The following is a 14,176-nucleotide window of genomic DNA, read 5'->3' on the forward strand; positions in this document are numbered from 1 at the left end:
AGGAAATATTTTGGTTTTAATCTACATTTCGCTTTCCTCTAAATGTGAGGGGAGCGCTGGCTGAGGCACGGGCTGCACCCCGAGGGTACTGTGCACAACAGGACAGTGCAATAAAGGAAGTTCAACATGGAGTAATAGGTGCTGCCAAAAAGCAACAGAACTACAGCAAAAAAAATCATATTTCAGCATTAGATGTGAACGCAGAGTAAAGACAGAAAGTAAATAACTTGCCTATGACACCCAAGTCGAAAATATAAAGGTCGAGTGAAATTTTTGGTCATAATTAGAGATGAGCGAACTTACAGTAAATTCGATTCGTCACGAACTTCTCGGCTCGGCAGTTGATGACTTTTCCTGCATAAATTAGTTCAGCTTTCAGGTGCTCCCGTGGGCTGGAAAAGGTGGATACAGTCCTAGGAAAGAGTCTCCTAGGACTGTATCCACCTTTTCCAGCCCAACGGAGCACCTGAAAGCTGAACTAATTTATGCAGGAAAAGTCATCAACTGCCGAGCCGAGAAGTTCGTGACAAATCGAATTTACTGTAAGTTCGCTCATCTCTAGTCATAATGGCAACCAACTAGCCAGACACAGAATGACAGTAACCAGAGGTAACCTCTATGCTTAAAAACAGACGTGTTGCTTGGATGAATAAAATACATTTTTGTAATATGTGGTGGCACCCCAATTGGATACCACTGAACCTTCGTTGTAAATGCTGCCACATTTTGTTGTCACCCTTTTTAATTGGCATCGGTTTAGTCCAAATGGCGGTGGACAGTCATTAAAGGGGTATTCCAGGGAAAAACTTTATATATATGCACATCTCAACTGGCTCCAGAAAGTTAAACAGATTTGTAAATTACTTCTATTAAAAAATGTGTCTCGGGAACCGCCCAGTTTAGAAGCAAATCCCCATATCAAACCTCTTCTAAACTGGGCGGTTCCCGAGACACGTGTCATCAGAGAGCACTTAGACAGAAAAGAACAACCTTAACTTCAGAAGCTCATAAGTACTGAAAGGATTAAGATTTTTTAATAGAAGTCATTTACAAATCTGTTTAACTTTCTGGAGCCAGTTGATATATATAAAAAAAAGTTTTTTCCTGGATAACCCCTTTAAGTTTCTCCCCCAAATCATAAACTGTTGTACTGTGAGAACTCATTGCGAATCCCCCTTAAAGGGGTACTCCGGTGGAAAACTTTTAAATGAACTGGTGCCAGAAAGTTAAAACAGATTTGTAAATTACTTCTATTTAAAAATCTCAATCCTTTCAGTACTTTTTAGCAGCTGTATGCTACAGAGGAAATTCTTTTCTTTTTGAATGTCTTTTTTTTTGTCTTGTCCACAGTGCTCTCTGCTGACACCTCTGTCCATGTCAGGAACTGTCCAGAGAAGCATAGGTGTCAGCAGAGAGCACTGTGGACAAGACAAAAAAAAAATTCAAAAAGAAAAGAATTTCCTCTGTAGCCTACAGCTGCTAATAAGTACTGGAAGGGTAATGATTTTTTAATAGAAGTCATTAACAAATCTGATTAACTTTCTGCCACCAGTTGATTTGAAAAAAAAATAAAAAAATTCCCCCGGAGTACCCCTTTAAAGGGAACCGGTAATCACTTTTATGCTGCCCGAGTCATTGATGGGATGGTCCCAGCAGCATTTCCTTGCACCCCCAAGCCTTGATTGAAAGATCCCTCCCTACGAATCCAATTAAAGCTTGTAAAGCAGGCAGAAGCCACTGGGGACCACCCCGGTATCTCGTGGTTCATGCCTCACGAAAGTGAGGACAGATTCTTTTTAAAGTGTAATTCCAGAGCTCCTCTCCTGCCCTTTCCACACAAACCAGTGTAGAGTGACGCATATGACACTGGGTGGTCAACCGTATGATGTCCAGCGAGTTGCAAGCACGTGCCCTTCTCAGATGAAAGGGACTGGGGCATGGCAATCCAGGTCAAAAGGCAGTAGCTGAACCACCGTCTAAGGCTGCATTCACACCACGTTTTTGCAATACAGTTCCCGTATACATTTCAATGTGAAAACCAAATGGAACCGTATTGAAAACCATATGCATTGACTCTCCATTGATAACTGTATGCCAAAAGATGCATCACGTTGTGTCAGTTTTGCATCCTGTATGGTTTCGTCAGTTTTTTTTACCGGACCCCAAACTGTAGCTTACCACGGATTTTGGTCCGGGTGAAAAACTGTATTAAACAGTCTAAAAAATTTTTTAAACATGCGAGTCAATGGGAACCGTACAGATCTGTATGTGCATACGGTTCCATCCGGTTTTCACCATATGGTTTTTGACTTTGCACCGTTTTTTTTCTTGGAGTTTCAATCAAACAAGTGAAATTTTATTCATAATGGAGTGAAAAGTTAAAAACATATAAGTTTTTTCTTAAAAAACGGATGCAACCGGACATCATTTTTTCAACCGTATACAGATTAAAATTTGTACACACGTTTTGATACAGTTTAGTCTGGTTTTGAGGAATCCGTTTTTCATCTAAAACCTGATACGGGAACTGTATTGCAAAAACGACAAATTATGTCCGGTTGCATCCGTTTTTAAAGAAAAAAACATATACATTTTTAACTTTTTACTCCATTATGAATGTTTGATTGAAATTCCAAGAAAAAAAACTGTGCAAAGTCATAATCCGTATGGTGCAAACCAGATGGAACCGTATGCACACACAGTTCTGTACGGTTCCCATTGACTCTCATGTTTAAAAAAAAAAAATGTATACATTGCAATACAGTTTTTCACTCGGACCAAAAACCGTGGTAGGCTACGGTATTGGGTACAGGAAAAAAACTGGCAAAACTGTAAAGGGTGAAAACCCGACACAACCTGATGCATCTTTTGGCATACAGTCTTCAATGGAGAGTTAATGCATACGGTTTTCAATGAGGTTCTGTACGATTTTCACATTTAAAACGTATGGGGGAATTGTATTGCAAAAACGCGGTGTGAATGCAGCCTAATGTAAATGGCCTTAAATGTGTTGTCTCAACTACACGACCCCTGTCCATATGGTCATGGATGGAGGACTCCACCATAGATTAGCACGAGCAAAGTGTTGCTGTAAAGAGCACCACAGTACGGATCTCAGGAACATTCTGGAACATGGCTGCAGGGCTAATATCCAGTCCGTGTCACTTCACAATCTATTTTCTGCCTACAAAAAAGTTCCAAGAGCAATAAATTTGTCACATCATTAAATACATTTCCATGAAAAAAAAGTTATTTTCGGATAGGACGGATTAAGTCTAGTGCTCTATTTAAAGCTTACTTGCATATGACTGTGTAGGAAAACCAGTCATTCCATTTAGGAGTATCTGGTACAAAACCCACCAAATTCTCAAGATCCAAAAATAAAGGTGATGGGGTAAAAAAAAAAAAAAAAACATAGCAAGTTGTCTGATGAAGGACATCAAATATGGCTGCCAATAAGCTTCTCATAGCGTCACCAGGATTCTCGCTATTTTTAGCGGTCTGCAGTGATACAGAGGCCACAGGCAAAGCTCTATACTGAATAAGGTAGATTTCTTACAAAAATAGGGAAAAATTGTGACGATTCTTGAAATAAGTGACGGTGGTTGTGAACTCCAAAGACATCAACCGTGATCTCCACTTCTCCATATTTGTTTTCGAAAGAAGAAGGGGACATCTGGTTTAGAAAACCTATTATCCAACAATTAGGGAATTCCGAGTAGACTGTAGACTACAAAGGGTTCCCTCAATACAGAAGGGAGGAACCCCATGCAAACATGGGAAGAACATAACTTAAACCCAGGACCAAGGCTCTAGTGCTTACCACTGAGTTCTGACACTTGTGGACAACAAAAGGCATTCTCTAAAGTAGACTACTTCTTTAAAGGGGTTCTCCCACCTTTAATTGGGCACCGTCCTTAAAGGAGAACTCCAGAATACAAAAATTGTCCTCCATACTGCCGGCAATAAAAAAATAGATAGATACATACCTTCCTTCGCTCCTCCGGTGCCTCCGGTAACCCGCTCCGGCCTCCACCGCGATCCTCTTCCTGGTTGCCGGTGGTCGGTGAGTCTTACTGCACTCAGCGTATCACCCGCCACAGCGAAGTCCCAACTCGGCCGGTGATAGTCTGAGCGGCAGTGTGACGTTTTCAGCCCCGGCAACAGGTGCCGGTGTAGTGAAGAATTTTGTGTCTTGAAGCGTTCTCACACTGCCGCTCAGCCTATCGCCGGCCGAGTCGGAACTTCACTGAGGCCGGTGATTGGCTGAGCACAGTATGACTCGCCGACCACCAGCAAACAGGAAGGGGATCGCGGCGGAGGCCGGAGTGGGTTACCGGAGGAGCGAAGGAAGGTATGTATCTATATATATATATTTTTTTTTTTTACTGCTGGCAGTATGGGGGACAATTTTTGTATTCTGGAGTTCTCCTTTAAAACTAATTTTTGCTATTGCACTCCTTATGGTAAATAAAAAAAAATATCTTTCTAATGTACTTTGTTAAAATTAAAAATAAAAAAGTTTTCTATGTTTTATTTGTGTTTATAAAAACTGCCACTAGGTGTCTCCCTACTGTCCAGAGCACATTTCCCCCCCCCATCTCGTGCACAGACGTTGGACTCCTGCTGGCCTGGCAGAAGTCCAAACTCAGGAAATGCAGTCTGGAGTGCTGAAGGAGGGTGGGGGGGTGCAGCCTTAGCCAATCATAGCTCATCTCACACTGAACTGCTCTAGGCTGTGTGTAGCAGAGTGAGGGAGGAAGTTCTCCCCTGTATGGCTTTAGATGATGTCACGCCTGCTGAGGAAGGTCCCTTCCCAGTCTGTGGAGTTGACCGAGACTGAACAGAAAATACAGAGAAATATCAAGGTAGAAAACTAACAAAATAATAAAAATAAAGGCAGGGGGTGGTTTATCATGATGGGGGCAGTGAACTGGGAGGATTATAACATTTAACAAGATCATGACAGGTACTCTAAGACTTATCCGCACGATCCCACGGTCTCAGGAAGGGGGCCTGGGTCTCCCGTTGGAATGGAGTACTGCCTCTATTTATTGACTATGGAAGCTGCTGAGACAGCTGAGGAACGTGATCTGCCATCTTGGACAAGTCTGGTTGACAGAAGAGAGATGGTGTACACCAGTTTTTGCCAACCAGGGTGCCAAAGGCTGTCCGAGCATGCCGGGAGTTGTAGTTTTGCAACAACTGGAAGAACCCTGGTTGGAAAACACTGATAAACACACAACTGCCTTTCCAATTCAATGGGAGATTCGGGACCCATGTTCTAGATCGCAGGGTTATATCAGTTGGGGATAACTAATTTAAGGGTACGTTCACACGGGCGGATCCCCAGCACGTATTACGCTGTGGATCTGCCGCTGAAGGACCGCTGTATGCTGCCTTTACAGGTGCCTGCTCGGAGCAGCAATCCCCGCTACGAGCAGACACACTGCGATGTGCGAGTTGCCGCGCGCATGCACAGTATACTCGTGCATCGCGGCTGCTCTCGTCCTAGCTCAGGGAGCATGGGGAGTGGCCACGACGTGTGTGAGTACACCGCGCATGCGCCACAACTCGCACATTAAAGTAGTGTGTCTGCTCGTAGCAGCGTATTGCCGCTCCAAGCAGGCACATCTAAAGGCACCCCTGTAGGGGTCCTTCAGCTGCAGATCTGCCGCTGAAGGACCCCTACAGAGTGCCTTTAGATGTGCCTGCTTGGACCGGCAATACGCTGCTACGAGCAGACACACTACTGCAATGTGCGAGTTGCGGCGCATGCGCTGTGGATCTGCTCGTCTGAACGTACTCTTAGGATCATTTAGTTCCCGACACACAAAACAATTTGAGCTCCTGCGTGATACGTCACAGCAGGCAGAACCCTAACCAGACAGACATGTCGTTCTGAAGTCTAGGAAAGCTGGGTGACAACTGCTAAGGGTTACATCTTTTTCTGGGAAAGCAGAATTATCAAGACATGAACAGAAGGTGTACCGGGCCGAGAGGGAAGGGACGCTATTGTTTTTGGACGGAGATTCATTAGAACAAGTGCGACACGCGCCCCATCACCTATTTGTAAACACGGCGAGCGTTCCGTGATACTTTCCATGATGAACGCAGAGCTCTCCGACATCACGCAGAGGATATATGTGACGGCTTGGCAGCTTTTCTGTAAATATGGCCCGGCTCCAAGTACAATTGTGAGAGCTCAGGAGAATGAGTACACATTGTATTTTCTCGAAATAAACCAAAATGGAATAATGTGCTTGTTCTTATGCGATTGTGCAAGACGCGGTCCTGACATTGGATATTACCAGCAGCGGGCCTCTATGCATCACTCAGCTTAGCGCACTCTGATCTCATCTGTTCGCACTTGTGTTCGCTTTTGTCTTTTAGGTTTTCACCAAATTTAGTGTTCACAATATCGTAGATTTCCGAAGTACTCTATAATGTACAAAAAAATGAACAAATCACTATAAAGGATATTTTCACACAGGTTTTTGTGGAGTGCGTTTTGAGGCATTTTACACCCGAATTTAATAGTAAAATGTTTGACAGACTTAAAGGGGTACTCTGGTGGAAACATTTATATATATTTTTTTTTCCCCAAATCAATTGGTGCCAAAAAAGTTAAATAGATTTGTAAATGTCTTCTATAAAAAAAAAAAATCTTAATCCTTCCAGTACTTATCAGCTGCTGTATACTACAGAGGAAGTTGTATAGTTCTTTCCAGTCTGACCACAGTGCTCTCTGCTGACACCTCTGTCCATGTCAGGAACTATACAGAGCAGGAGCAAATCCCCATAAGCAAACCTCTCCTGCTCTGGACAGTTCCTGACGTGGACAGAAGTGTCAGCAGAGAGCACTGTGGTCAGACTGGAAAGAACTATACAACTTCCTCTTGAGCATACAGCAGCTGAAAAGTACTGGAAGGATTAAAGGAGTTCCCCTGGTGGAAAACAATGTATTTTAAATCAACTGGTGCCAGAAAGTTATACAGCTTTGTAAATTACTTCTATTAAAAAATCTTAATCCTTCCAGTACTTATCAGCTGCTGTATACTACAGAGAAAGTTCTTTTCTTTTTGAATTTCTTTTCTGTCTGTCCACAGTTCGCTCTGTCCTTGGCAGGAACTGTCTGGAGCAGGATCAATTCCCCATAGCAAACCTCTCCTGCTCTGGACAGTTCCTGGCATGGACAGAGGTGTTAGCAGAGCGCACTGTGGTCAGATAGAAAAGAAATTCAAAAAGAAAAGAACTTACTCTGTAGCATACAACAGCTGATAAGTACTGGAAGGATTACGTTAGTTATTTACAAATCCCTTTCTGGTTGATATGGAAAACATTTTTTCCACCGGAGAGCCCCTTTAGCGGAACTATTTAATTATGATACAGCGGTTAAATGGGTTTTCCAGGCAAAATTAGTCGATGGCCCATCCAAATGACAGGTGAACATCCTGAACGCGCTCGCTTCTTTTTTTCTGTGTGTGAAGAAGGTTCCCATACACATTAGGAAAAAGTTGGACTAATGATTTCCGTGGAGCTAAACCATCCAAAAGGTGTCTGGCAGCGGTTTACTCAGCTCCACCTATTGTAACTATACATACACGCTCTGTCAAGCATCCAGCGGACACCTTTTAAAAAGGTTATTGGGCACTTTACGGATGGTTTCACGAAAAAACATTTTTATGGGGTATTTATTGTGAGGTGTTTTTTTTTCTGGTTTGCTTTTTTTTCCATAAAAACAGAAAAAAAAACATGCTGTAAATGTACTAAGAAAATACAGTGATCCCTCAACTTACAATGGCCTCAACATACAATAGTTTCAACATACAATGGTCTTTTCTGGACCATTGGAACTTGAAACCAGACTCAACATACAATGTACAGACAGTCCAGATCTGTGAAATGTGTCACAACTGGAGGAACTGACCAATCAGAATGGGCATTTTACTGGTAAATCACCTGTATTACTGAAGTGTATGCACTGACTGGTGTCTGGTAGCGCCCCCTACAGTACAGGGAGGAACTACAAGTTCTGTACTACTCCTTACCTGTGCCAGGGTTAGCTGCTCCTTTGGACACCAGGTAAGGGCGGCTCCATTTGGGACACTGTGTGTACTGTATAGGACCCTGAAGAAGATCCTGTCCTCTACTTAAACCTTTGTTTCCCAACCAGGATACCTCCAGCTGTTGCAAAACTACAACTCCCAGCATGCCCGGACAGCCAACGGCTGTCCGGGCATGCTGGGAGTTGTAGTTTTGCAACAGCTGGAGGCACCCTGGTTGGGAAACACTGACATAGACAGTGATTACAGCTTCCAGCAGATCTTTCTTACTTTTATATGTAAGGATTTGCTTTATCTATATTAGTTATCTACTTATTTATCTTTAATCCTCACTTTTCCCTATTTTTGGATGACATTTTGGTGGCTTCAGAACCAATTACCAGGTTTCCATAGACTTATGGTCTCAACATACGATGGTTTCAACATACAATGGTCGTCCTGGAACCAATTAATATTGTAACTAGAGATGAGCGAACTTACAGTAAATTCGATTCGTCACGAACTTCTCAGCTCGGCAGTTGATGGCTTTTCCTGCATAAATTAGTTCAGCTTTCCGATGCTCCGGTGGGTTGGAAAAGGTGGATACAGTCCTAGGAAACTCTTTCCTGGGACTGTATCCACCTTTTCCAGCCCACCGGAGCACCGGAAAGCTGAACTAATTTACGCAGAATAAGTCATCAACTGCCGAGCCGCGAAGTTCGTGACGAATCAAATTTACTGTAAGTTCGCTCATCTCTAATTGTAACTTGAGGGACCACTGTACATTTTATACATTTTTTATGCTTTTATTTTTTATTTTTTTAAGCACGGATTTTTCGGCAGGGCAAAAATCAGTCGGCGCTAGAACTGCACAGACATTGCCGTCCCCATAGACGACAATGTCTGCGGAGCGGATTCTGCCTAAAGAATAGACAAGACCATCCTTTTGGCGAAGGAATATCCGCCACTAAAATTCCGTAGTGTGCACTGCGCAGCGGAATCCCATTAACAATAATGGGATTCTGCGGCAGCGGAATTTTCAACAAAAAATTCCTAAGCGGAACTCTGGTTGAAAATCTCTTAGTGTGAACCTAACCTAACAAATTATGACTGATCCACCATATCCATCACTGAGACTGTATACACAGGAGCCATTACCCCAGTGTGAACAAAGCCTTACGTCAGGTTTACACATTTGTTTCAGGGTTTCAGTATAAGGCCCCTTTCACACTACAGGTATCATCCGGCTTTTTTACTGGCGTTATTTTACAATAACGGATAAAAAAAAAAAAAAAAAGAAAACTGATGCAATAACTGAGAATAACAGATGATAACTGATGACCATCATCCGTTATTTATAATGTTTTTTTTCTTAAAAATACTGATGTTGTTCATCCGCTACCATCCGTTATTACCAGTTATAGAGATGAGCGAACTTACAGTTAATTTGATTCGTCACGAACTTCTCGGCTCGGCAGTTGATGACTTTTCCTGCGTAAATTAGTTCAGCCTTCCAGTGCTCTGGTGGGCTGGAAAAGATGGATACATTCCTAGGAAAGAGTCTCCACCTTTTCCAGCCCACCGGAGCACCTGAAAGCTGAACTAATTTATGCAGGAAAAGTCATCAACTGCCGAGCCGAGAAGTTCGTGACGAATCGAATTTACTCTAAGTTCGTTCATCTCTAACCAGTTACATCAGTTGTTTTTTTTTTTTTTTTGGGGGGTGGGAGAAACATCCGTTATCAGTTATTTTCAGTTTTTAACCCTTTTTTTTGTAAAGCTGTACTGAGCACGCTCTGTACAAAAAAACGGATGTTAAAAAACCTGACAATAACTGATAACGGATGTTTTTATTGAACATCCAGTTCCCATAGACTTCAATGTAAAATTTTCACCATTTTTTTTTTTTTTTTTTTTTTTTTTTTTTTGCCGGACCAAAAATTAGGGCATGCACAGTTTTTTGGTCCGGCAAAAACAACTGACATTAGTAAAAACAAACATGCCTGATGCAAAAGGATGTTCAAAAAATCCCATTGACACCAATGGGATTTTTTAGACAGCCGTTTTCAGGACTTTTTGCCGGGAGTAATAACGGAGGTTTTTTTAAAGGATGATACCTGTAGTGTGAAAGGGGCCTAAATGTGACTTTGAGAAAAATGGCGACACAAATCTTGTATAATGTAAGTGAATGGGGGGTTTACATCATTCCATTTAGACACCTCTTACAAATGTTTACTCTGCAGCAGCAAAGTTTTGATAGAAGGGCACATGACCCTGTGGAGCTTCCAACACGAGGGCAGATATTACAAATAATTACCGTATTTTTCGCCGTATAAGACGCACTTTTTCTTCCCCAAACTGGGGGGAAAAAGTCGGTGCGTCTTATACGACGAATACACACCTATCGCGGCGGTCCCTCAACGGCCGGGACCCGCAGCTAATACAGGACATCACCGATTGCAGTTATGCCCTGTATTAACCCTTCAGACGCGGCGATCAAAGCTGACCGCCTCGTCTGAAGGGAAAGTGAAACTAACCCAGCTGTTCAGGACCGCCGCGATTTCACCGCGGCGGTCCCGAACAGCGCGACTGAATAGCCGGGTTAGTGCTTACAGGACACCGGGAGGGACCTTACCTGCCTCCTCGGTGTCTTCTCCGTTCAGGGATCCCCTGTATGGCCGGCGCTCTCCTTCCTCGTCATCACATCGTCACGTACGTGCGTCGGCGTGTGTAACGACGTGATGGCGGTGACGGAGAGCGAGGATACCCGGCCGGCAGCAGAGACGTTCAGCAGCAGGCCGGCAGCAGAGCGACGGGGATACGGCGACAGCGAAGGAGTGACATCCAGGGCAGCGGTGACAGGTCCGGAGCGGCGGGGACACGTGAGTATTACCTCCTATGCAGTGGTCTTCAATCTGCGGACCTCCAGATGTTGCAAAACTACAACTCCCAGCATGCCCGGACAGCCAACGGCTGTCCGGGCATGCTGGGAGTTGTAGTTTTGCAACATCTGGAGGGCCGCAGGTTGAAGACAACTATTGGGTTCAAAATTTTTAATTTTTTAGATTTTGCACCTAAAAAATAGGGTGCGTCTTATACGCCGGTGCGTCCTATAGGGCGAAAAATACGGTAAATGCCGAAAAATAATAAACGTGACAACAATAGTATAATACTAATAATAGAAACACTAAGAAAGAATATTAAATGTGACAGAAAAAACTGTACGAGGAAGTGAATGCATGGTGAGTGAGGGCCAGTTCTTGCCCCGGAAACACCCCTTCCTGAGCAGAGGCTGTAAGAATGAGTAAGTAGCAGAACAGAGGGATTTGTCAGCCAAATACAGAAGCTAGACACATAAAAAAGACATGTAAAGATTCTGCATGACCTAGTGAGTAACCTATATAAGCATTCTTTTGTTTCTGTGATATGACAGGTAAGCTTTAAAGGTTTATATTAAAATATGATTTCATTTATTTTGAGGTGGGCTGACCCCCTAAAGGGGTACTCCACTGAAAAACTTTATTTTATTTTTTTTAAATCAACTGGTGCCAGAAAGTTAAACAGATTTGTAAATTACTTCTTTAAATATTAAAAAATCTTAATCCTTTCAGTACTTTTCAGCTGCTGTTATGATCCACAGGAAGTTATTTTCTCTTTGAATTTCCTTTCTGCCTGACCACAGTGCTCTCTGCCGACACCTCTGTCCATTTTAGGAACTGTCAAGAGCAGGATAGGTTTTCTATCGGAATTTGCTCCTACTCTGGACAGTTCCTAAAGTGGACAGAGATGTCAGCGGAGAGCACTGTGGTCAGGCAGAAAGGAAATTCAAAAAAGAAAAGAACTTCCTGTGGATCATAACAGCTGCAGATAAGTACTGGGAGGATTAAGATTTTTTAATAGAAGTCATTTACAAATCTGTTTAACTTCCTGGCACCAGTAGATTAAAAAAATAAAATAAATAAAAGTTTTTCACCGGAGTGCCCCTTTAATCTCTGCATACACAGCTCGTTGGCGCCATTTCTGCCTGCAGATCTCCCTCCGCCGGCACCTGTTCTTCGTGGGATTAGTCATTTTATCCACAGCCCCAGGAGAGCAGCAGATATGACCCTCATTTTCTGCTTGCACAATAAATGGAGCCGCTCGTTCCACCAGCTGCTAATGTTCCGTTCTTGGCAGGGATGCCCTGAACTCACATGAACCAAAGGATCTGATGGCCAAGACTGGTGAGTGCTGAGATGATGTGGAACCTCTAATTGGATCTAAAAGCCCAAATGACCTCACACAGGCAGAAATAGAGCTAAATAAGATATAGATACAGGGCAGGGATGGAAAAAAAAGCCTGCGAGTGCATTCGCATCAAACCGGAGGCCCCCTAAGGGATAGTGCGGGCCATGACAGAGGTCCATGGTATAGTCACGTGCACAAATCCTAAGGCCACATTTGGCTGTATATATAGTGCTAAAAACAATGTCGCATGCTATTTGTGCAGAATATTTTTCCCAAAAACTTTTCATGCATTGCCCTGAAAGGATCCAGTCATATTTTTGGTAATAGACCACTTCACTACAAAGGCACCTGAACACACCCGAAATGTACCCAAACATATGTGACCGCTATTGTTCAGCCGATCTTTCCCGATCTCCTCATACACATAAACGTTTGGCTCGACTGAGTGTTCATGTGTCCTGAATGGAGAGCTTAGGGGTAGGCCGCTGCCAGACATCTCCAGCAGCAGCTTATCTTTCCGAGAGGAAAAAGGACAGAGGAGTTGAAAACCAACATGCCCAGCCCTTCGCTCCTCTACATCATCAGTGGAAAGTCAAGAGGCCCCCATGCACATTAAGGCTGGGTTCACACCACGTTTTTCAAATACGGTAACCGCATACGGTTTTCAGCGAAAAAAAACGTATACGACCGTATCCGAAACCGTATGCATAGAGAATGCATTGTAAACCGTATTCCAAATGTTGTGTACGGTTGCATCCGTTTTGCCTCGGATACGGTTTTGCCGATTTTTCAACCGTAGGCAAAAACGCTATCGGCCACGTTTTTGCCTCCGGTTGGAAAACTGTATGCGAACCGTCTGCGGTTCTTTTAACATTGTTGTCTATGAGAACCGTACACAGAATTTCAGAATACCGTTACACACGGTTTTTCTAATCCGTTTTTGGAGTTGACACATGCGCAGATTGGAATTTCAATAGAACAATAGTAACTTTATTAAATTGCTGGAAAACTAATTCCAACAAAATAGCAAAACCGTTGGCAAAAACTGATGCAAACGGATAGAACCGTACGGTGAAAAACCGTATACGTTTTAATTTGGAGTCATACGGTTGTATACGGTTTTTGCCATACGTTTTTTAGCGGAAAACCGTATACGGTAACCGTATTTGAAAAACGTGGTGTGAACCCAGCCTAAACCAGTCTTTCCTATCCGGGGTGCCTTCAGCTGTGGCAAAACTACAACTCCTAGCAGCCCGGAACACAGTTCATCACCATTGTGCTTTGACCATTATTTTTGGTAAAATCCTTGCCAAAATTAAAAATCAATTAAAAACAACTACAAAGCAGTCTATATACAAATATGTGTATTGCATGTGAATTGAATTAAAATATTCCTCACACAAGGGCCCTGGGAGGGGAATTTATTTGCATTTTATACTATTTTTAATAAACTATTTTCATTGTTATGTGAAGCACGGTCTCGGCAAACCATTATCTTTTTATTTTATATATTTTTTAATTGTAATCTTTATTACTGTCCTTGAGGTTTGGGCTACCCCCCTTGTCTATTTTTCACGCTATGGTATATGTCGGCATACAGTTCTGCCGGTTTGCCATCAAATACCACAAAAATGGCATTGGAAAAGATGCGAAAGAAGTACCGGGATAATAAAGCTCACACTATAAACAAATAGAAAACAGCAATATGTTATTTTATTTAAAGGGGTACTCCGGTGAAAACCTTTTTTCTTTTAAATCAACTGGTGCCAGAAAGTTAAACATATTTGTAAATTACTTCTATTCAAAAATCTTAATTCTTCCAGTACTTATTAGCTGCTGAATGCTACGGAGGAAATTCCTTTCTTTTTGGAACACTGATGACATCACGAGCACAGTGCTCTCTG

At 42.7% G+C, this 14,176-nt stretch overlaps 1 protein-coding gene across 5 annotated transcripts in view; it reads right to left on the minus strand.

The window, feature by feature from the left end:
* ROCK2 (Rho associated coiled-coil containing protein kinase 2) overlaps nucleotides 1-14,176 on the minus strand; it is a 211,146-nt gene that overhangs the window by 146,669 nt on the left and 50,301 nt on the right. The window contains exon 2 of one of the 5 annotated variants that reach the window (XM_056564196.1): nucleotides 6,312-6,441. The exons of the other annotated variants lie outside the window; for them this stretch is intronic. Coding sequence (XP_056420171.1) covers nucleotides 6,312-6,332 — 21 coding nt within the window. The 5' untranslated portion in view covers nucleotides 6,333-6,441. The remainder of the gene's footprint in view (nucleotides 1-6,311; nucleotides 6,442-14,176) is intronic. 5 annotated transcript variants of the gene reach the window in all.

Source organism: Hyla sarda, chromosome 3, assembly GCF_029499605.1.
Source record: "Hyla sarda isolate aHylSar1 chromosome 3, aHylSar1.hap1, whole genome shotgun sequence".
NCBI lineage: Eukaryota > Metazoa > Chordata > Amphibia > Anura > Hylidae > Hyla > Hyla sarda.